Consider the following 24,580-nt stretch of genomic DNA (forward strand, 5'->3'; position numbering starts at 1 on the left):
GGCTTTGGTTTCCCCTGTCTTCTAAACCGAGGCACATATTTGCAGAGTCTGCTAAAACTAGGAACAGAAAGCTTCTTGGGAGGAAAAACGACAGGCACAAACCAGCTTCTGATGATCAGAAGAGGAAGGCAGCTGGAAGTAACTTTGATAAGCCATTGCAGAGTCTGGTTTTAGCTAATTAGGTGGTTGTAGAGATTGCTTTTATGGATGACCATTGTTAGCATGACATTTTAAACATCCTTGTGGAAAGAAGCGTAATTTTTAAGCAGACACTTAAAAATCAAATCAAGTTACTATGCTGTGTTTTAACTCAAATGGACTGAGCTTGTTATGGTTCAGTTTATGTTTACATTCTAAAGGGTTATGTTTAGCTCTTTACAACTTTGCTCAGCTCCTTACCTTTAGATATGAAATGTGGTTGTATTTGTCCTCTAAGAAAGCCCGAGCTTCCGTTTTTCATAACATTGGTATAAACTAACATCGCTATAAAGTTGATAAAAAGTAAGATTTTGACATAATAATTGTTTTTTATAACTTTTTTCCAGTCTCTTTTTTATCTTTTTCCCTCTTTTTTTCATTCATTACAGAAGAAACAACCATAAGCACTCCATGGTATTTCTAAAGTTCATATATAAGCATAGAAATAGTATAATTTAACCAGAGGTCACTTTCAGAGGCTATGTGTACACTTATGGATGTATATGCATGCAAAAAACAAGTTGTGATACGAATTTTTAAAAGGTAGATGACTGGCTGAATGGCAGCCTCTAATGCAAGTGTCTTGTTTGATGGATTTGTTAGTCCTCCCAATCTTGAGTTTGTGTTTCTGAGTTGTTTGTGAGGAAGCTGTGAGAAATGTGTGCTATCTGAAACTTTTCATCATCCATTGGCTAGTTCATAGAGAACTGTTCCATTTAAAATTGATATACTAAAATGCTTTTATTTTTTGTGTGTTTGAATGCTTTCCTTTTACTCTTTTTTTATTTTTCCTGCTTTGCCTTTATATACCCAACTTCTAGGTTATATCTGAACTCCATCTTGTAAGTACAGTATATTTGATGTTTTATGAATTGTTTTGTATTAGCTATTTTTAAGTCTTTCATTTACTGTGTGGTGTTCTATATTGGTAGCTTGCTTGTCAGAAGAGAAGAATTATTTAATGGAGTTTCTTTTTTTGTGTGTGTAGGGTGTGCAAGAGCGAGATGCTCAGATAAGATTGCTTACTGAGCAAGTCGAACAGTATACCAAAGAAATGGAACAAAATGCATTTCTCATTGAGGAATTAAAAAATGATCTCCAAAAAGATAGAGGTAACATGACAATTTTATTTTATTGCTTATAGAGAGGAAAATAAGAAACGACAAACTTACTGTGCATTCTTTATTCTCTAGAAGTACAGAAAAACATTTGCAGTATTTGAATAATACTAATCCTTTTTTTTGATCATTTGCATTTATTAAACATTTGTGAAGAGTTTAAATTTATTAACAGTACTTCAGTGGATGGACAATACCGTGCTTAATAAAACTGTACTTGGTCTGTAAAAGAATATAACATATAAGGTCTCAGCTTTATGAAGAATTGCCAATGAGTAGTAGCATGTGGTTCAAAGTACATGAAGTCTCATGTAGTCTTTTGTAATTACTCAGTTAAAAAGAGCAAAAAAAAAAAGAGAAAAAGAAAATCTCCTTTATAACATCATCCAAGGTGTTTCTTTCTTGCGTGATGGCTGATGGCGAGAATTCCTAGTTGTAACTGGATCAATGTTTTTCTTTCAGGTCACTCATCTCTTGCTCAACGGAATCATATTGGGGATATGCAAGAAAAGTTAAAAATGCTAGAAAAGAGAACTAAGGAGGCTGAGAAATCAGCAGAATTAGCAGAAGCGGATGCTAGAGAAAAGGACAAAGAGCTTGCTGAGGCTCTGAAACGAATGAGAGACTATGAACTGGTAAAAAATCTGTAAGAGTGGACAGGTTATTCCATCATATTTTTAGGAGATCATTTAATCTTTCCTTTTTTTTTTTTACTGTCATCCTATTAGAAATTAATGACTTCTGATGCTGGTTTTATGGTTGTTTTTTTTCTTTCATAGTAACATGTAGTGGTCACTGACTGCATGCAGTATGTTAGCCATACGTAGCAATTTTTGCAAGTTGTCAGTTTTAACATCCCCATGTGGGCTTCTGAAGTCCATTGAACATTAATTGACCAGTCAGGATATGATTCTTAGAATGATCGTGTAGTAAGAGGACTCGGCATTGAAATATGCAGAGAGTCCTCTGTAGTGGAAAGATTTGAAGGATCTACTTCTTACTCAGTAACTTTCTTTCACTATGCATAGTGCAGAAGATTTTTCTTATCTCTGTAATGATGAAAAATAGATTGATAATTTCTTTTCTTACATCTGTTGGTTGTTTTCGTTTTTTTTTTTTTGTTTTTTTTTTTTGCTTTCCATTTGGACATCAAGGGAATATATGGTTTGGAAGAGGCCGTTGCTGAAATAAAAGATTTAAAAAAGCAACTCGAAGTAAGAGATCATGAGATTGAAACTTTAATTAAAGAAGTCAATAAACTTGAACTTAAAATAAATGATTTTCTTGATGAAAATGAAGAACTCCGAGAGCGCTTAGGTATGCTATCTATTATATTTTCAATTACTTGTTGTGTAAAAATTGGAATAGCATTGTATCATGAAGATCTTTACTAACTACTTGAAAATAATTTGATATGTTCTGTTAGTATTTGCAAGTGGTTTTAGTTAGTTAGGACAAACTGGATGAATGTACGTGATCAAACTTGACTTACCAGTTGCTTCGAGTGAAGAAAGTAAGAGAATAGATTTTGTAGTGCTTTTTTTGGTTTTGATTTCTCTTTGACTGTATACTGCTTAAATAATTTCATAAGATGGTGTTTGGAGACTGTAACATACTGCATTCATAATGCTGGATTGCAAAACACAGAGAAAACTTTGGACAGGCTTATTTTTACATAGAAGTATCTAAACAGTAATGTTAGGTGACATTTTATTGCATTTTGGTTTTTGAGTAATGGAAATAAAATTGTGCTTTCTTCTGGTGTTATTACATTGAGCATAAGATGTGTGTACATATATAGAGATGCTTAGCCCCGGCTCGTTGGTCTAGGGTTATGATTCTCGCTTTGGGTGCGAGAGGTCCCAGGTTCAACTCCCGGACGAGCCCTTTTTTTTTCCTCGTTTGTATAGTGGTGAGTATCCCCGCCTGTCACACGGGAGACCGGGGTTCGATTCCCCGATGGGGAGCCAATTATTTTGGGGGGACCGTTTAGCTCAGTGGATTGAGTGCGATGCTGACAACAATGACAACACCAAGATTGTGGGTTCGATTCCCGCTCAGACCCCATGTGTGTCCTGGTCTAGTCGAGAGGTGGCGTCTCTGCCCATGACAGGGAGGTTGGACTAGATGATCTCTAAGGTCCCTTCCAGCCTAGGCCATTCTATGGTTCTATGAACTATCAGCATTTGTATAATTATACTTGACTAGTTACGTTCTTATTTAAATTCACTGTATTCTAATTGTTACTAACATTAATGTGCCTTCTTAATGAATAATTATACAGCATATACTGTGTTTCAGGTCTTGAGCCAAACACAATGATTGATTTAAATGAATTCAGAAACAGCAAGGCACTGAAGCAGCAGCAATATAGAGCTGAAAACCACATTCTTTTGCAAGAGGCAAGTGACCAGTCTGTTTTTTTTTTGTTAGTAAAAGTGACATAATAAAAATATATTTGAACAAAGTGAAATACTGATGTCTAAATAATAACATGCAGATTGAAAGACTAGAAGAGGAAAGAATTGACCTGAAAAAACAGGTTCGTAAGTTGGCTCAGGAGAAAGGAAGAAGAGCTGCAACAATAGGTAGGATTTTTAAAACTGTAAACTGTCCTTTCAGATATATGCTGCCTGTACTTAGTGATATATCTATGTAATATCTACTCATTTGTTTAAATTACAAGGCTAGTTTCATTGACTCTGTAGGAAGAGGTGAGTGATTTTTTATTTGTATCGTCTTGCAGTCCAATACCTTTTTTTTGACTTGTGATGATTAGTAAGGCATCACTGAGAGTTGTAGCATTGGCTTGCAGTTCTTATATGCAAGATGATCTCACCGTGATTTCTAGTAAATCTATGTAATGTATGTTTTCAAAAAATCTTAAAATTTCAAGTCTGTGCCACCCAGGGAAGGATGTGCTCAAATGGAAAGATTTACAGCTCCTTACTTTGCAGGTAGAAAACTAGAGCTCAGACTTACCAAATGGAATGTATTTTGTTGCTTGGAGACAAATGAAAAATTCATAATCATTTATTACTTGTACATTTGTTTGCAATTAGGATTGGATGCTGGTGATGTGCAGATAACTGATAGCTTTACTGAAGAGAAGGGAACGAATATGGGGAAGTTGGACTTCTTGAACAGACACGATATTGCTGAAGTAAAAGCAAAAGTAAGCTCGTAAAGCAAGTTCATTAACGTTTCTTGTATTTCTCTTTCAAAATAAAACTGATGTTATTTTGTAAATATCTGATCAATTATTTCTCTAGGTGCTTTTATTAACTGCTTTTAAAAATCCAAAAAGTAATGGTGTGTAATTTTTTGGAAGGCTAATGTCTATTCTTTATTTTTGTGAATATAAGCTAGCAGCTCATGTAACATGGAAGGGAGATAGAGAGTTACAGAAAGAGAAGCACCAGTTAGGCTTTGAAGGATATAGCTGAAAACAGTAAAGTTGTGGGAAATATACCTAGAAAAGCTTCTGGCATACTTGGGAATTTAGATCACTTGGAAAAAATATAAATACTTTGTTTCAGTAAGGTTCAAAACATGTGACAGAGTGGCAACTGGCTAATGAGACCTGTGATTCTGTAACTCTTAGGATAGAGTTTTGTGTTACCAGAGCTACAATTTACACAGACATTAGGGATAACAGATTGTACACAGAGTTGTCAAAAGACTTAAAATCAGACTACACAGGTTTGTTTTATGCTTAGCAAGCATGTCAGACCTCAGAGATAAATAACTGAAGTTATAGAAATGAACAATCTTTTTTGAATCAAGTGTCCATAATTTCTAAATCAGAGCAAACAAATCAGGAACATTTTTGCCCAGGACTATCAGCAAAACTGTGCTGATTCTTTGTACATCTGCTTTTGCAAAGCCAGCAATGCGCAAAACACAAGTAATGATATTGAAGGATAAGCAAGACTACTCACAAGTTAAGTTTTATGATTTAACTACCTTCCAAGAAGACAGAGAAGGAAAGAAGTGCCTAACAGAACTGTTGCAGGTAGCAAGTTTGGAAAGTGGACTTGAAAATTGACAATCAGAACACTCAGGTTATGTAGATCCTATTGAAAAATCTCATAAAGCGATTCAGGAGGGAATTAGCCCTTGGATTGCAGGTGAGGCACATATTATGTATATGTTTATAACTATTGCAGTTCTTTATAAAAGAAATTGAAATAATGAAGATGCATTAGTTTACTTTTGTCTTCATTAATAAAGCTATAGGATAGTTCTAATAGAATTGAGCATTTTTTCTTCCGATAAAGAAGTGCCAAGTCATTAATTGTAGTTTATTTATTTGTTGACATAGGGTTGAAAAATGTGGGCATTTATTTTGATTCTGTAGGTGGAAAAAGTTGATACAACACCCGTACACTACAGAAAAACACAAATGGTACTTAGTTGAATGAAGTAGGGACTGAATTAGCCCTTTAGTATGAAAGATAGAAGATGAGGTTTCTCTTAAATGATTCAGATGTTATTTGACTAGAGGTTGTCTCCTACCTCCAGAGAGAACGCATGGAGACTTTTGGGGTTAGAGAGGCCTTTCCTTCTTGGAAGCATCTAAGAAGTCCCTGAATTGCTTCTTACATGCTTTTATGCATTTCCCTGCCAACTATCAAAGATAATGTGTATCTGTTTTCAGGAAAAAAAAATTCCAATAAAAAATTCCGGTTTTTATTAAAAGGTTCCTTCCCTAATGATAAAATCTTTTAGATTCTCAAAAGAGTGTTTGAAAACTTTGGTGAAAGAAAAGGTTGATTTCAGAATGCTTGTTGTAGTTTCTTTTATTCACATGGTAAATCACATAAACGAGTCACTGGTAGCTTCCTAAATTGGTACCTTGAAATGCTGGCTTCGGTTTCGGTGTGTTAGCAGACATTGCTTTGGTTGCTAGAGATACATTTGGAGCCTGGACCAGGCCAACCCATCTGTGTCTCACCCACTTTGATCGGTACCAGACTGTTGTTCCAACTGCTGCGTGACCCAAGAATATGCGTTTCCCTGGATGGTGTTATATGGGACGTTCCTTCTGTAATTCTTCCAGTGAACGTTAGAGTGTTAAAACCAGAACCTGTGCATTTTTATTCTGCGAGAAACCATCTAAGAATATGATGAGGAAACACCACAATTACAATGTGTAAGATAAGTAAAGAGGTGTTTCCTGTCTTTGAAATAGTTTGGAAGTAATGGCATTTCTCTTGAGCACTTTGAGTTATCCAATTGATCAATGGAAAGTATAAGTCTATATAAATCAGATTTTTTTTGGTTTATGCAACAGTTTTTCCATGCTACAGGAGTATGTTTTGCTGTTGTGTTTTTTTGTTTTTTTTTTTAAATACCGTGTTAGCTAAGCTGGGGAATTAATAATGCCTAATTGCCTTCGAGTAGAAAAGAAGTGCCATTTTTTATATTTACGAAGATAAGTCTTGGAAATGTATATTTATATCATTTTTTTATATAAATGGCGATAGTATCTCCATTTATACTAATAACTTACTGTTGGATTTTCTTCGAATGAGCAGATAACCAAAGACTGGCTGATCAAGAGTATGCTAAATAGTTATACAGAATTAACTCTTGCAAGATAGCACTGCAAGTAGTACAAAGCTTTTTAAAACAGGATAAGTACTTATATAAAGTTTATTCATGATTTAAATACAATTTTCTTGATAATTTTGTTGCTATGAAGATAAGGCTATTTCTTTGTTGCTTTCTAGATAACACCTCATTTTGTTTTACATACAGTATAATTTCACTGTAGAATGTATATGGATTGGTGATATATTCAAGCATTTATTCTCATTTAACCACAGAGTTTTAATGAAGGTTCTAATGCGAAACCTCCTGAATTACAATTTTTGAGGCTTCTTTGTTCTTTTCTTTAGAATGAGTATCTTGCGAATGAGTTAAGAGAGAGAGAGAGAGATTTGGAGAAGAACAAAACTGTAATAGCCGAATTTCAATCTAAATGTAAGTTGCAACTTGCTTTAAAACTAGGGAATATTATCAGGTACCTACAGCTAGTTAGTTTATTTAGTCGTTTTGTTTCTGTGATTTTGACCACAAATACCTGACTTTATTGTTTCTGTTTTAAATACAGTTTCCTTTGGTATTTTTCACAATGATTGAGTTTGCTGGGTATATAGAAAGTTGTTGTACAGTCATTCAGGTGTACTTCTGAACTGCGGAGTTGATGGTTGTGAATTGGTCCGGGTGTGAACACAATGATTACAAAACAGTGAAAATAAATGGCATTTATTACATTGTTGTACACACAAACATTTCCAAGATAGCCATGTTTCTGGATTTCTGCAAGCCAGTCAGACAGGCTACTAAAGAAGTGAAAAAAGTGAAACATTGAAGACTTGAACGTTCAATAGGTCAAATGGGTTCCCGTGAAGTATTTTATTATTGTTTTGTTGGTATTTCTCCAGAAAAATATACTCTCTGGCCATTCTTAACAGCTCTGCTTTTAACTTCCTAATTGGTTATGCCTGTATGTAATATAAACATTCTTTTTATATATCAAATCAAGGAGTATTATGTTGAAATGTTCTAGAAAACCTTAGCTCATTTTTCAGCGCTTTTAGACACATTTACCATTTTTATTACAGTAAAAGAATTATCAGTAGAGAATAAACAACTTCAACAAGGAATGAAGGAAATATTGCAGGCTCTCAAGGATTCTAGCGATAAAGGAGGAGAAACAGCCTTAATAATCCCTAGCCTGGATCGTTTAGTTAATGTAAGTTTTATTCGGCTTCATAGGTTTTTGGGTTATTGTGTAATTAAGTAGTGGTTTCCTTGTGCTTCCTTAGTTACAAATGGGAGTACATGGTGTGATACCTCTTTAAAAATACAAATTAGAAATTTACAGCAACAAAAGACTACAAATAAAAAAAAATAATAAAAAATAAATATCCTCAACTTGATAGTAAAAAATTGTCTGTGGCAAGTTTATTATCTCAGTCATAAAACATAACTAAAAGGTTTTTTTCCATGTATTTTATCTGTATGGGACCTGCAGGAAATGTGTAAGAAAAGGTCTTTATTCAAGTATTTTACCAGAAAGATTAGTGTATTTACAGAAAACAATCACCATTTAAACTACAGTCTATGGAAGATCAGGAAACTGATGGGTAGATTGTGTAACAATGTTAAAATTTCATGCATTTTGCTAACTTCATGTAATCTAAACCTGAGGGCTCCAGTTTATTTCTGCACTTCTCTGTTTTGTTAATTGTTTACTGCATTTAGGCAATGGAGTCAAAGAATTCAGAGGGTGTCTTTGATGCTAGTGTGCACTTGAAAGCTCAGGTTGACCAGCTTACAGGACGTAATGAAGAATTAAGACAAGAACTGAAACACGCTCAGCAGAAAGCAACAAATTTCTCTAATCAGCTGGCAAATGCAAATGAAAAGGTATTACAATTTATTTTATGCAATTTATTCTTCATAATTCACTGGTCTGATAATTTAGAACAAAACCACACCATGGATAAGGAAAAGAATTTAGCGTGTCTGAACAGTATAATTAGACAGAATTAAATTTATGTATCGGACCTACAAATTTGTCCACTTTAAATTCAGATCTTGCTCTTCTTAATGTGAATATCTCCTTAATGGAATATCCTATTATGTTAAACACCAAGCATGCCTATCTTTTGCAGAGAGCTGTGCCCAGAAAAGCTTGTGGCTTGCTTCAAAAAGCCAGTGGTCTTACATTTTATGTTTTAAATACGTAGCAGATATTAAGTATTTTAAAATGAGGAATCTCTAAAATCCTGTATCTTGTTTTAAGTTGTACAATTGATTTTGGAATGAAAGTAACGAATGAAGAATAAATTATTATCTTACAAGAAGCCAAATTTAAATTTTCTTTTTAGAACACCTTTGATGATGCAAAAACACTTGCCAGTAACTAATATTCTGCAACAGTGTTTTATTAAAGTAGAAAATCAGAGAGCTTTTAAAAGAAAAGACAAGATTTGATTAGAATAACCCACAGAATAACCACTGCAATATTTCTTTCCAAAATTTCACATTTTTAAAAGGAATAGAGATGCACTGTGTTTTAATCAATCTGGTATAAAACTGTGGTGAACCCTCAGATATGTCAAGATGCCCTGATTGCTGAAGTCATTTGATAAATGTGGCTTAAGATACTATGCATTTAATGGTTTATGAAATCACAGCAATTTTAAAAGGTTACTTGAAAGAGTATGGATACTTTAGAATATAAGGGGAAGTGTAGTAGGTTGTTAATAACAGCTGATTTAGCACAAGGAAAAATACATTTTCCAGGAATTTTGTTTGTTTTATTTTCTAATTGAATAGCAAGAGCTACTTCTTCATGATTTTGTTTCTTTTCTTTAGATTGCACAACTGAAAAATGAAATTTCCTTGTTACATAAGTCAGAAGGTTCCAATGTTGTCTTCCAAACAGTGAATCTTCCAGAAGGAATGGCTCCTTCAAGTGTTAATATGATTAATTCTCTGAATGAATATTTAATACGTCTTGTGCAGGTAACTCATTTACTCCCTGATACAAAGATGTAACATATAGCTACTTCCTCCAAAATGTAGTACATGCCATGTATGGACATGGGAGAACTCTCTAAAATTATTTTGAAGTTCTGACAGCAAGTAAATTCTTTGGACTGTTCCATTTTGTTAAAAGCTGTGAGTATTTTACTTTGTTATAAACCTTAAGGTAATGCTTGAATTTTTGACAACTATTCAGATTTTGTTGATTGAAATCTGAATTGTGATCTAAATATATGCCCACTCTTTCTTCTAGTTCGTCAATCACAAAGCTGTGAGAAGGTACCTTTTACTTCTGTCTAGATTCTACACCTGAGTCTGCATGTGCAAATCCTACTTTGAAAAGTTTTTCTATATACAGCAAGGGTATCTATTTATGAATTTTCATTCAATTTTTTCTCAAAAATGTGTCAACATTTGTAAAAAAAGAGGCATAAATATATTGAAACCAAAGGAAGTGATTCCTGTGGGAAGCGCAGCAGGCAAGCATATAGTAAAGATTTGACTGTGAGAATTGGAGTTAAAAGAACTTACCTTTCATTATTGTTAAATTATTTTGTTCTGTCTTCGATTGCTTTACTTTTGTTGATTAGAGAATATTTTTCAGCTATGTGTGACACTAAAGTAGAAGAGTGTTCGGGGACATGAGAAGAAAACATGGCTTTTCAGTTAGACATTCAGTTGATATTCTTTGTTAGCAACATGTCATAATGTTTTGAATTTTGAGGGCTGTAACCACAGTGTAATTATGCACTGTTTCACACCTATTATTATGAATACTGTAGTTTGTTGGACTTCTTTTCATCTGTTGTTTCTAAAGAAAATATGTATTTTGTATCTGCAGTTCACACAGTTTGTGACAGAAGCATTTGTTGTGAAAAACGCAAGGGAAAACTGGCATTTTGATTAATCCTTTACTGTTTAATACCTATATTAATCACTTCAATATTTTTATTTGGAAAATAATCATTAGGAACTGGAAAATAAAGAACAGTTACTTAAGCAGTTAGAAGATGCAGTAGAGGACTACAAGAGAAAATTTGCTGTAATTCGTCATCAGCAAGGCTTACTCTATAAAGAATATCAAAGGTATTGTTCTGTTTTCTGAGTTAGGAAAGTTCAGCTATCTAAATGCTTAATTATTCCGAGTACAAGATATAGTGCTGTGTCGAAGTAGTTCTTTGGTTAATGTTGTAAATGCTGCTGCTATTGGATATGGACTCCATATATTTCCTGTAAAGATTCAGAAAACTCTTAGAAACACATTTTCTGCTGTACTCTTTTCATATTTCGCACTTTATAACAAGGATTTCATTGTGCTTTCTGCATCTGATGTCTTGTTTTTTATTAGAACCTGGTATTATGTACTCTTCAGTCTCATTTTCTTATACTTTCAAGTATGGGTCCTAACAGTTTTTCTGATGGAGGAAAAACAAAACAAAACAAAAACACCTTCCTTGTTATCCAGATACAGAGATCTCTGTTTTGAAATTTCAGATTGCTAAGACTTGGTAGTTGGTTTTCTTTCAGACTCTTTGTTTATATTCTTCATGGAATCTATTTTTTATAAAATTCTTATGATCCAAAAAAAAAAGGATTTTCGTCTCTTAGGAGCATAGGGATGAATATGGTGATTTGGATTCTTCAGACTGATAGTTGTGTCATCTCTTCTCGGGATTGGAATGAACAGTCACTAGGTGGCTTTTGGAATAAGGGTAGTTTATCTTTTAGAACCTTCTCTTCGTTCTTTGGTTTGCCTAAGATAGCATTATCTCTGTTTGAGACATCAAAGCTATAGCTTTTTGGAGATGTAAAAGGCTATAATATACAGCCTCATTTACTACTCTCCAGGGACAAGGATAAGATGATGATTCAAGTCTTCTTCTCCAAATCTGTTGCAGGCTGAAGTTAGGAGAGGAGATTCGTTGACTTGGCATCCCATAGAGACTCAGTTCCAAGAGCATTTTATTTCCTTTTCCTTTATTTCCTTCCATTCTGGAAGAAAAAAAGATATGTTCTTTGAAGAGAAAATACTGCTGCTGAAACAGCACTACATGTTTAAACTAGCCTAAATGGTCTATAGGAACTCCTTCATTAGACAAGTATAACAGTTCATAATCTTTTTTCTTTACAAATAAATGAATAAAAGTGGATAGAAGGGAGTAGTTGGGGCCAAAGTGAAGCTAAATCTTTTAGTGTTTTTTTTCTGCTCTATCTTTTAGTGTTTTTCTTCTATTTGTTTTCACTGAAATAGAAAACCTAGTGTGAGAAATTACATTCTTAATGCAGCTGAAAACCATTAAAAATTGAGTTAATATTACAGCCATTGCCTGCCCTTTTGTTTAGAATTCTGAACTCTGATGCAGAATTTGGATATAGGGAAACGTAAGTTTAATTCTGTCCACTTCCTGAGGGAAATTTGAAACAACATCTTTTAAAGAAAAAGCCAACCACTATGCTGTGATAAATTCTCAGAGGATGAGCGAGTAATCTTTTTCTTATGATACTGTGCTGTTCTGTATGGTTAATTAAAAATACTTCAAAATCAACTTAAGTGTCCAGTCTCTCAGGAACTGCAGGAGCCTTGATCCCCTTCCAAGTTGTCTCTCTTAGCTAATGAATGTGCAAGTGCTTCATGCAAAGGAAACAGTTATGGAAAGAGTCATTAATTATTTACTAGACTATTTTATGTAGCTGTAAATCTTACCAGCTAAATTATTAGGCACAATTTTAAATACTTGCTGAAATCTGCTGGGCCTAGTCTGGTTCAAAAAGAAAGGGCCCATTTCCAGGCTTACAGCATGATAAGGGCCAGCAGTGTGATTTTTGTCTCCCTTCCTATAGTAGGGGAGACCTCTAGCTTACAGAGAGGGACTTAAACTGGAAATGGTTTTATTTGCAAAGTTTTAAACTTTGCCTATTTTTATGAAGACATGCTCAAGAAAATAATTAATTTGAAATATAAGTGTGTAATTTAAAGCAGATGAAATCCCGTATATGTATATTTTTGGGAAGTAGGGCATCTATATCTCTGTGCTATAGTGAAGAAGAGGTAAGACACTTCAAGTTAAGCATTATTTTCATTAGTAATCCAGCTGTAGCATAAACAGAGGGGATAGGTTATTGAAAATCTATCTAAAATTTATAATGTCTTTTTCAAATTATATTACTGCTAAAAATAAGTACCTTTCAAGGGTGCTGTTTGAATGAGAGTTTTAAAAATGGTCAAGTCTTTCACCATTCTTAGTGAAAATTTTTAATTACTGTTTTAGTCAAAAGGAAAGCTGGCAGAAAGAATCAGAAGATATGAACGAGCAAAAGAAAAAACTAGAAGAGCAAAAAGAACAGGATGCTACAAAAATAAAGGCATATTCTGTAAGTAATTTGTTATTTTCGTTTTTGAAAAAGGTTTTAATACATAGAAAAGAGAGCTGAATCCAGTGTTATAATGTGTTAGATAGTGAAATGTTGCAAGGGAAAAACTACTCGATTCAAATCAAATCAGAAGTGGAGTGATTTATTAATTTATTAGTGGAATGTAAATAATCATCAGTAAACTATACAGTCAGAATCAATATCAACAATACAAAAGGCACATAAAAAGCATTACTGTAGACTTAAACATCTCTAAGCATCATTCAAGAATTAATCTCACATATTTCCCATCTCACACATCCGCATTCACAGTTACATTCACTCCCTGGCCCTTTCAGGTTGCCAGCACTTCCCTCCCGTTCCTGAGAGCGAAGCTTTGTTGCGTGCTCACCCTCCTGGGTTGCTGGGGGGTGCTGTGCACACGTCAGGACTCCGCTGTTAGGTGTGCCCCTGCACCTGCCTGCACCCTGCTTATCCACGCACTGGTGAGAAGTCACCCCAGGAGGCCCTGTATACACCCGGGAGCTGTGGGGCCCACCTTGCTGCTCTTCGTCCCACTAGTCCCTGAGCTGCGGTGTCGGGGCTCGCGGTGTCCTGCAGGGAAACTTCTGAAGCTGAATTAGGTGGTGAATGCTATGTTAGAACTCTCTCTGCCCCCAGCTGTTAGACGCTTTCATGCTTCTTTTAAATGATTTTCAGGTTGACTGCTTCTTTATTTCAAGTCTCTAATTTCATGGTTACTATTCAATCTGATTGATGGTGATCTTCCTCTTTACCAGTGCTGAGCAGAAGCTGTCTCCCAAAGTCTCAAGGATTCTGTTCGCAGACCCCCATTTACACTGACACTGACGTTTTAACAGCTGCTGTTATCCAAGCTCTTTGGTTGGGAGGACGAGGCAGTGCAGGCAACCCTATGGAAAACACATAAGTTTATACTAAGAATTAATTTGCGTTACATAATTATTACTTTGAGTTACATCTCATTTATATACGCCTGCTACTGTATGCGTATCAGTGTTTCACAAAAACAAGAGACAGAATTCATCTATTTTTATTTACTTCCACCAATATCGAATTCAATATATTCTATTAAGAAAGCTGAAAAATAACTTTTTAAGTAGGTGATGTTTAAAAGCTCCTGGAATTGATGCACATGCTAATCACAGATGTAGCGCAATTTTAGATGGCTTTGGGTGTCTTTGGGCAGATACCAAAAAAGCTGCCAAATACAACAAAAGACTGGAGACACGCATGTTCTTTTAGAGAAGCAGACACAGGGCAAGGATATCACAAGGTTTTAAAAATGCTCATGGATTCCTAAGTTTAGCCAGCTGAGTTCTAACACTTTTCTTCTGCTGAAGAGTAATGGTAGTGGTATGTGGTCCTGCCTATAATCACACCCATAACTGCAACTGATTTGCAAAATCATTGTATCCTGAGGCAATTAAGTCTAAATATATTTCCGGAAAACTGAAACTGAAATTTTTTTGCAGATGTTTTTACTGTATGTTTTAAAAATAGTGAGAGGAAGGGCATGCCATCTTAATTTGTTCAATATCTTGTTCTGTGTTTCCAGAGTCACAGAAGTAGATCGTAGCAGGATTAAGATATTTCTGAGATTTGTTTTTTAAATGTCTTTAAAATATAATGGTATTTTATGGTATTTGTGGTGCTATCAAAGTGTTACTGAGATCTTTTAAGAAACTACTGTTTCCCAATACTTTTGTTTCCAGAAACACATCCTCTCCATAGATAAGAAGTACATACTCTTATTTAGCATTATTTTTTGTTAGTATGTAATTTTGATTAGAGTTAGTTGAACATTTTTGGATTAAACATTTCTCTGTAATTAATTTATGGTGAATGATCAATGAAAATATATTTCTTGGTCTTAAAATCTTAAGCAAAACAGGCTTCTTGATCAGTAAAGACAAATCTTTGCCAGCTGTCTCAGAGCTAGCCTTATTTTCGTCGCTTCAAGCTTTCATGCCTCTGGAGTTTTTTTAGCTACCTGTTCACCGTTCTTCATTTGACTTATAGAAATCTGAGATTTTACAGCTCCAGTTTATACTTCCAGTCTCCTTGGCAAGCTGATGTGTGCGACATGGAAGCTGAAGCTCACACGCCTTTCGCAGCCTGAGTTGTTGTAGTCCCCTTCCCCCCTCCCACTCCTCCTCAGATTTATACAAGTGTGCAAACACATGTGTGGGCACACATGCACACGAGCATAAGTGCATTTCTGCAGGAGGGGTCCTGTGGTAACTTTACAAATGCTGGTTTGGGCCTCACAGTAGGATGTTATTAGTGTTTGTTAGGAACCACAGGGATTCTAGTTGGTTTGACAAACTATTCCAATTGATTCTAGTAAAAGGGGGGAAGACTGACAACAATGAATGCAGAGAACTATTCTAAATTTTGAAAATGTCGACATTAACTAAAATCCCAATTGTGAGATGTCAGTGAGATGTATTTATCCTATATTCCTCAGAAAGTAACGGCTTACAAGTTTTATTTTTTTAATTTTCTTATGATAAAATATTATATGCTTATGCATGTGTTGAGTATATGTGTTTTATCAGAAAAAATAAATTATTTCAGACAGATTAATGGAATTTTTACACCTAGATTTAAAAATGTGCAAGAAAGCTTGTCTATGCAGTTGAGTTTTACCATGTTTCTGTACGAGCTTCTTACTGAAAAAACTATTTTACAGGATTTACTCAGTGCACTTCAGCTGGATCCTGATGAAACAAAAAAAGTACTTGCAGAAAATAATAGAAAAATAACTGTTTTACGAGTTAATGAAAGGTCATTGAGAAGGCAGTGTACCACTTTACTTGAAATGGAGCAGCATCTTAGAAAAGAAAATGAGAAGCTAAAGGGTGAAATAACACATATGGAGACTGCAGTTATAGGGAAGATTGGAAACTTGCAACGATTCAAGGTACATGCTATAGCAGTAATAGTACACATATTTATTTTTGCAATTTGGCAATAAATAAATGTTTTTAAAATGGGAGCAGTTTCCTGAACGCATTTCCCAAATGTTTGTTAACATGCTGTTATAAATTTTGTCAAAATGTTCTTTGTTTTTAAATAAGCATACTAATATGAAACCTGTCAGTTTTTCCTTTCTGAAGCTGCTTCAACAGATCTTTTTATTGAGTGTCATATGAAACCAAACCTTACTTTTTTGGCCTTGCAGGTTGCTAGGGCCTGTATTAACTCAGCTTTATAAAATATGTTTTTGTCAGTGCCTTATGGCTTAGAGGCAACTAGTGATAAGATCACCCAGAGTTGGAATACCAGAGAAATTTTGTCAGTGTTTGTTGCAAGCAGTTTCTAAAGATGGATAGTAATTCAGTAAAATAAACCAGGATCATGTTCTAAAGCATTATATTAGGTGGTATTTTTCTATTTAAAAATCTGGCAGGCCTGAGTAACCCTTTGTGTTGATTATTTTCATAGGAAATGGCTAGCTTTAAAATTGCAGCTCTGCAGAAAGCGCTGGATGGAAGCGTGCCATTGTCTGAACTAGAACTGGCAAATAAGCAGTATAATGCATTAACTGCTAAATACAGAGACATGTTACAAAAAGATAACTTGCTTGTCCAACGGTCAACAAACATGGAACACATGGAGGTAAAGTCTCTTGTGTTTGAGCTCTAAGGGGAAAAACCCCTTGTTATACATTCGTTCTGCATGAGGTTTTGTTTTCGTTTAATAGAAAGATAGAATGTAAGTCCCAGCTCTGGAGATACAGGCTACAACAGTTCCATTGTGGGTATGAGATGCTGGAGCCAGTCTTTTGTTGCTATGACATTTTAATTTACTTAACTGGTATTTTTCAGTGGTTTAAGAAACATGCATGAAGTCCCAGATTTCATTTCAGTGGGCCTACCTAAAAGCATTTTGTTTGATTGCTTTGAGGGGTTTGCCTGTTTGTTGGGTTTTTAATTTTGTTTGCTTTTTAAGGTAAGCTCTGGGCATGTTTCCTCACATTTGTAGTTCGTTGATTCCCAAAACAAGGCTGGCAGAAAGAGTATTGGGTATTGTCTTTGGTTTTGGAGCTCCTAAGGCAAGTAGAATGCACATAAACACTTTCAAAGCTTTCTCTCAAAGTAAGCGCTCTTAAAGAATCAAATGTTCGGTTCCAAAAAGCAGTAAACCTTTCAAATTTCACTTCCAGAAAAGAAGTAAATAACCACAGGTTGTTCACAGTGTATTTGCAAAATGTCATAGGGATTGCAAGTTTCTAACTGTTCCATTGGACTTTCAGTCTCAAGTAGAAGAGAGCTCTTTTTCAAGAACTGCGAAGCTGGCTTGAAACATGCGTCCTACTTTTCATTCGTATCGGAAGCAACAGTCCAAGAAAATAATAGCTTAACCAGTAGCTAAAGCTTATGTCACATTATTTTCTGTTGAGTTTCTGTGGTTGACAAAGGATAGGGTGGTGGGTAAACTTAATGAAGTATTAAACTGGTCTTCTGGGGAACAGGTAGGTGCATTTGTGTTAGCTAAAGAGTGAACAAATCCTTGCCTATTTTAGGAAATTTCCTGTGCATGAAGATTTGCATTGCCTATCTCAGCAATTTCACTGAGCTAGAGAATCATTTATCAATTATAAACTAAAAATATTTGCTTGAAAAATTAGAGATTAAAAATTCATATGAAGCATTCAATTCATTTTATTGCTTCATTTGGAAATTGGCGTTTCTGTTTGGAACAGTGAGAGAGCATTTACAGAGCTAATGTTTAGCATTATCTTAGATGCTTAAAAGAGTGAAAAGAAGCAAATATTCTGTCTCAAATAGCCTCAAATATGTATTTATGTGCTACATGAAGTAACCTATGCAGAGTGAAACATCCTCTAGAAGTACTTCTTTCTTTCCCGCTGTTAATGAGGTGTTTATATGACAAACATAGATTTCTTCCTCTAATTCTAGGAATCAGTCACTGATGGTAAATGTTTACAATAATACTAATTGGCAGTAAGATAAAACAGAGAGAGGAAAGACTGGCACTTTTATATTTAAGAGGCAGCTTAATGCTCTTCTCTTGCCGGATCTGTAGATTATGGATTGTGCATAGATAAAATCTACTGATTTACAAGACTTTATAGATGTTAAACATCAATTCTGCTGCTACAGTTAAGTAGTTTGTTATGTCCCAACTTTTTTGTCATACAGCGTGAGAATGAATCCTTGAAAACACAGATAGATTTATTGAACAAGGAGCTGGAGATCACGAAAGAGAAACTTCACACTATAGAACAGGCTTGGGAACAGATGACTAAACTGGGCAAGTATGAAAGTTATACTGCAACATTAAAAGTCTAATGGTGTGTCCTGTCCAAAAGTAATATTTTAAGACCTTTTAAAATTGATGTATCTTAAAACAACAACATAGAAATCAAAACTATTTTGCATTTGTCATTAACAGTCTTAATTATTTTTTTTGATACTTTTATTGGTGTGTTTGTTTGTTTGTTTAATTTTACTTATCTGTTTGACCAGAACTGAGTTTGGTGTTTACCTCTGGAAACTGTTCCACATTGACTTTTCTTGGGTTACTGTGTCAAAGGTTTAAAAGCTGGAACTTGTAAAGCAACGTCATCTGATTTGGTTTTTTTTAATAAGGTGCAGTATATTCTGACTTGAATGTCAGTCAAAATACTTCATAGGTTGTCAGGGAAATTGTTTTTTTTTTTTCCTGGTTTCATGCTCTATAACAAAGTAGTTTTTTTCTTGATAGCTAAGGCTTCTTTGTGCATGGTTCACATTCCCATTATTCAAGAAGAACTCATCCACATATATTTCTTTCACAGATTTTAAATTAAATTTCCTGAGTATTTACCAGCTGAATTGAGGATAATGTGAAAGGGTACACTGACAATAATCATCAATCTCAATACCCATGGTTACAAATACACCCATGTACAACTGATAATAATATTTTGTTCAAATTAGGTACTTTTCAAACATGTAATAAGGCAAGATAACCATGCGTCTATTTTTAAAAAGTGATACAGGTGTTTGGATAAAGTTTTATCTGACAGAGATAAAGTCAACTGTTTCATGGTGCAAATAATTTTCTTGGTTGAATCAGCTTGTGTATTCCCTAACATAAATACTCTTTTATTGTAGGGGATGACAATGCCATCGACAAGGCTACGAAAGCAATAACCAACAGTGAGATTTTGTCCATTTCTAAGAAAATCACAATGTTGGAGATGAAAGAACTAAATGAAAGACAGAGAGCAGAACATTCACAACAAATGTATGAACATTTAAGGAACACTGTAAAGCAAATAGAAGAACGTAATTTTGAATTGGAAACAAAATTTGCTGAGGTAATCTATTCAAATTTAACAGAATAATTTGACACATCTTGAAAGCATATTTTTGAGCTTTTCGGAACATATTAGTCTGGTTTGTATTATGACTGGCAAATAAGCTTATGATACAAAATACAGCTGCTTTTAAGAGCTGCAATTTTGCATGCACGGAACTTTTGTAGAAAATATAGCTAATTAATTAGTCAGTAGTTCGTTTCAAACAGTAGTTAATTTCTGTATAACATATGCTGACCATCTTGCAATGGTTTGCTAATTTTTCAGTAGAATGCTAGAAAAAAATCAGGTCTGTTCTTTACCTGTTACTTTTTACAACTAATTCGTATGATCCCTTTTGTGCTAATTTTCCCTTAAGTTATCAATGATTCAAAAAACATTAGGCTTCTGCAAATGATAGTGTCATGATTCTGTTACAGGCTGACTTTGTCGTCTGTCGTGTGCCAAACTCTATCTGTAATATGGGAACAAAAGTCATGTGCCACTGAACCTGATCATCCTTAAAATGCCTGTTGCATCAGTCTTAATCTCATTAGACGTCTTTGTCCCCACTATTTGTGTTTGAAGTTTGTTATATAAATTCATTATTTAATAATAGAAGACTTTATTATAATTTCTGGTTTAAATTTATTTATAGAAAGGCTGGGTACATCTGTTCTTGGGGCCAGTATTGGCCTATAATTTAAAAAGGTAAGAAAATGAATAGTTATGACAGAAATGTTGATAGATTATTTTCAATCTCTTTCCTTCTACTTTGCTAAATTTTAGTCTAGGTACTTTAGATGGCTGTTATCTGACTCCCCATTTCTGTCTTTGAGTAGTGTTTGTTACATTGTTTTGATTTGCATTAATTTATGAGACTTGGAGTAAAGCTTTGAAAGTGGAAAGCTTTTCAGAAGCAGTATTGTTAAAAAGCCTGTTCTGAGCACATGACATCTTTTATTTCATTAAAAAATACATCAAGTGATGGACCCTAGCATTTTTTTCTCTTTTGCATATGTTAGTATCTGTCTTGTAATACATTTAGGTCTGCTGGTCTTCCTTTATTTTGGTGTGATGAGCTCCTAATGCCACTTTTTTTTTCGTATGCATCCCTCTTTTCCTAATTTGTGTAGTTCCAGGACATATATTTTTCTGTTTCATGTACTCCCGTTGTAAGTGCTTCCTAATCGTTATTTTGGTTTTCATGTATATATAAACCAAGATTGTGCTAAGGTAATTAGTGAAAGTTTTGACATCAGTTTAAGACCTGATAACTAGAAGTCTACTAGACATCTCCTAAATTCTTAAATCTACTCAACAAGACTGTTAAAATTTCCAGGTAGTACTACCTCCGGTATGTGAAATGCAGGTAGTAAGGGAGACCACACTACTTTTTGTTTCGTTAGGGCATCAGTTATTTTATTAAGGAATGGTATCAGATTAATCTGCTGCAATTGTATTTACTCAATTCCTGAGGCTTCTCTGTGTTGCCTAATGCCTTTCAGATATCTGGCTTTTCTTCTGTGTTCTTTGGTTTGAATTGAACATTGGTGACTTGATGTTTAATAATCAACTTGAAAAATCAGGCTGCCTGAAAGAATATTACTTAATTATGAAAATCCTTTTTAGAAAGAACATAAATGTGTAAGACTGTTCATTTTCTAAAGAGTTTACAGCCTTTTTTTTTTTCTTTCTTTCTTGTTTTACTTTAAGAGCAGCTTATTGTGGTCATGATTTTAAGGAAATTCACTAACAAAAACTGTGTTTAATTTAGACTCCTGTTCTGCACTGAACTGTGTATCTTTTCTTAGGTGTAGGCAGTACTGCAAGCAAAAAGACCTTTAAACAGAGGGGAAACTGTTTTTTGAACACCGCTGAACAGTGTTTTGTAATGACTGAGAAAGAAAAAAATGATTTTGACACTGCAGAATTAGGAGCAGTTGTGTGCTGAGGATACCATTTTGTTTGTTTCTTTTTTGGTGTTTTTATTTAAGCTCACCAAAATCAACCTTGAAGCACAGAAAGTGGAACAGGAATTAAGAGATGAACTATCAAAGAGTGTAAGTAAAGCAGTAAGTGATGCAGATAGACGACAAATCATGGAGCTGCAGAAGTGTGAGATGGAGCTCAAAATTGAAGTATCAAAGTAAGTGTTGAAGTAACAAATTCCAAATGCGCTGTTTGAAAATGCGTTTGAAAGCATCAAAAAAATCAGGCTCTGCAGGCTTATATTATACTAACAAATAATTCTCAATGCCTATTTTTGATGGATTTTATATATGCCAAATTTGGAATTGAAAATTAAGCATTTAATTTGTGACTATGAAAAAATTATTTTGCTCAGTTTTGATTTGAACAAGGAATTAAATGCTCGCCTGGATAGACATGAGTAAGTGTGCCCTTAAATGCTTATTACTAGTATTTTTAAACTATCTAATTAAAGTTTACTTTGTTTCTGTGCCACAACCTCCCTTAAACGTGTGAAAATCTCATAAAAGAAATTGGAAAGCAATTCTTATTTCAGAGGCTTGTAGATCAATCTTTTGAGATCAAAGCTTACACTGCAGTAGCATGTTGTGGGTTTTTTTGCCTTTTACTTGAAAGAGATTAACTCTCTATGCAAAAATTGAAAAAGTGACCTTTTTTAGATTTGTCGATGTGGACATTTGTCTTTAAATAAATAACATAATCCACAGCAAAGTTTGTGGGGATTTTTGCAGTGATGTTGACATGGGAAACAAGTGATTAAATTTTGGGAAGAAGAAAAAGGAATTGGGAATTAAACTCTTTGGGCATTTCTGTTCTGAAAGTGGGAGAGAAATAGAGGACAGAGATGTGTAGTTCGGGTAAAAATTTAACATGGCATCATTTTCTTGGGGTAGATTACTGCTAGTAAACTTCTGTATAACTGAAAAGAAAGTGTTCTGTGAAAAAGTTGGGAGGCAATACAGAAATATTTTCATAACAAGAACTCTGAGTAATAGAGTATGCTGAGAAGAACAGACTCTTCAAATGTTTTTATATGAGGAAGCATCTTTTCTTGGCATCTTCTATGTAGAAAAGTTTAATAGGTTATTCAGTGGTTTCAAGTGACACAATACTCTTGCTTTCTCTACAAGGTTGAGAGAATTGTCTGATGTAGCAAAAATGCAAGTTGAAGCTCTGGAGGCACGCCAGCAATCCAGAGATAAAGAAGTGGAATCTCTTAGAATGCAAATTTTAGACTATCAGGTAAAATTCAGCCTTTATTAATGTTGCATTTGGGATTTTTTTTTTCCCTGGAGTGAGAAGAAATCAAGTAATTTTACAGTGAATTAGGAAACTGCAAAAGCAGTGAGGATCTTAGCAAGCTGGTCCTTGTAGTGGCCATAGTCTTTCAAGAGTTCTGTAACACATTAATGATTCCCTTCTCCACTTTTCTATTTCTAGCTGTACAGCTGTTGCAGATCCTGTGTTTATTTCCATTTTATTTAGTAATATTTACTCCTGTATGATTATTGTTCATGGTTTATATTTACATATAGTATCAGGAAAGTTTCCTTATTTTTTACAAGAGAAACAAGGACTTGGAAATCTTGAAGATTTGCAGTAGACTTAGTGTATTGCTTTGGTATTAGCCAGAACAATTTATTGGGATTTGTTTTCCTGTTCTAGAATAGTTTGAGTCCCTAAATACAATACTCGTGTCAGCTTTTACGTTACCATATTTTCTAAGTTTGGGTATACATCTCTTCCTCATTTCCTGGTCTTCTGGAAAGATACATTTTTTGCGATCAGTATCTGAAAAGGTGTACATCTAAGATGTGGCTGTAGATACAAAAGCATAAGAAGAATTGCAACAATTAGTCCCTAAAAATAGCTTTTTATCTATGGAATAAAATACATGAAATATAGAAAAATACATAAAAAGAGAGCTTGTTCATGTTTTGATATATACTGCATTAACATACTCAAAATGAAAACAAAATTTCCTCTCTAAATTTTGTTCTTAGGCACAGTCAGACGAAAAAGCAGTTATTGCAAAACTGCATCAACATATCATAGCCCTTCAGGATAGAGAATCTGTTGCTGTAGGCAAACTGGAGACACTTAAATTGAAACTCCAGAAGATGGAGGTCCATAATCTACGTTTAGAGCAGAAGCTTGATGAGAGAGAGCAAGCCTTATATTTCGCCCGACTGGAAGGAAGAAATAGAGCCAAACATCTACAACAGACAATTCAGTCTTTGCGGCGACAGTTTAGTGGTGCTCTTCCCTTGGCACAGCAAGAAAAATTCTCTAAAACCATGATTCAGCTACAGAATGACAAACTGAAGATTCTGGAGGAAGTTCAGCACGCGCAGCAGGAGCGTCGAAATGCAGAAAACAGAGCACTGGAGATGGAGTTAAAACTGAAAAGTTTAGAAGAGTTAATAAGTGCACTGAAGGATACAAGAGGAGCTCAAAAGGTTTGCTGCTTTACAGCTTTGAATAGAGTTGTCCACCTGGTCTGCAGTTATATTATGTTTCAGTTCAGCTTGTTCCCTAAACATCTGCTTTGATGTAAAAATTAATAATTTCAAAATACACTTTGTTAGAATATGACACCTATCTTTTTTTTTGTTTTCCTGCTTTAAAAAATAATACATCATTAGTTATTTGCCCTGTAAAACTCAGCACAGTCAGATTTACTGTCTTTTGTGCCTGAGTGGCATTACGAAGCAGAGCCTAACAATTAATTGTTATATTCAATTGAATTAAATTATGAATGAAATGAAATTGAACACAGAGTAGCACTCTGAAGTTCTGTTCCATGAGCTTGCATTGAAATCTTCACTACAAATCCAGTCTGTTTGTTCAGTCTGGACAGGTGTACAGAGTATAGCTTAGTTAGGTCATTTGAAAATCATTTGCAACGCGCTTCTGTCAGCGTACGGGAGATGTGTTGCCTCTCTCCAATTGCCTGCTGCACTCTCAGTCACTCATAGAATCATAGAATGTTACGGGTTGAAAG

At 34.6% G+C, this 24,580-nt stretch overlaps 1 protein-coding gene and 2 non-coding genes across 3 annotated transcripts; all 3 read left to right on the forward strand.

Moving 5' to 3' along the window:
• Positions 1 to 1,186: 1,186 nt before the first annotated feature.
• LOC104274244 (centrosomal protein of 290 kDa-like) lies at positions 1,187 to 24,035 on the forward strand (the record flags this gene model as incomplete). The annotated part of the gene is made up of 19 exons (XM_009869815.1): positions 1,187 to 1,310; positions 1,779 to 1,951; positions 2,471 to 2,633; positions 3,618 to 3,718; positions 3,817 to 3,904; positions 4,379 to 4,491; positions 7,220 to 7,304; positions 7,949 to 8,079; positions 8,592 to 8,756; positions 9,711 to 9,860; positions 10,852 to 10,967; positions 13,151 to 13,253; positions 15,967 to 16,197; positions 16,722 to 16,895; positions 18,443 to 18,554; positions 19,400 to 19,605; positions 21,582 to 21,733; positions 22,707 to 22,818; positions 23,580 to 24,035. Coding segments are annotated over 19 exons (2,955 nt in total), but the record flags the coding sequence as incomplete, so codon positions are not given.
• Positions 3,132 to 3,203, forward strand: TRNAP-UGG. Its single transcript has one exon. It is a non-coding gene; the product is annotated as a tRNA-Pro (tRNA).
• Positions 3,212 to 3,283, forward strand: TRNAD-GUC. Its single transcript has one exon. It is a non-coding gene; the product is annotated as a tRNA-Asp (tRNA).
• Positions 24,036 to 24,580: the final 545 nt, after the last annotated feature.

Source organism: Apaloderma vittatum, unplaced genomic scaffold (assembly GCF_000703405.1).
Source record: "Apaloderma vittatum isolate BGI_N311 unplaced genomic scaffold, ASM70340v1 scaffold40315, whole genome shotgun sequence".
Taxonomy (NCBI): Eukaryota; Metazoa; Chordata; class Aves; order Trogoniformes; family Trogonidae; genus Apaloderma; species Apaloderma vittatum.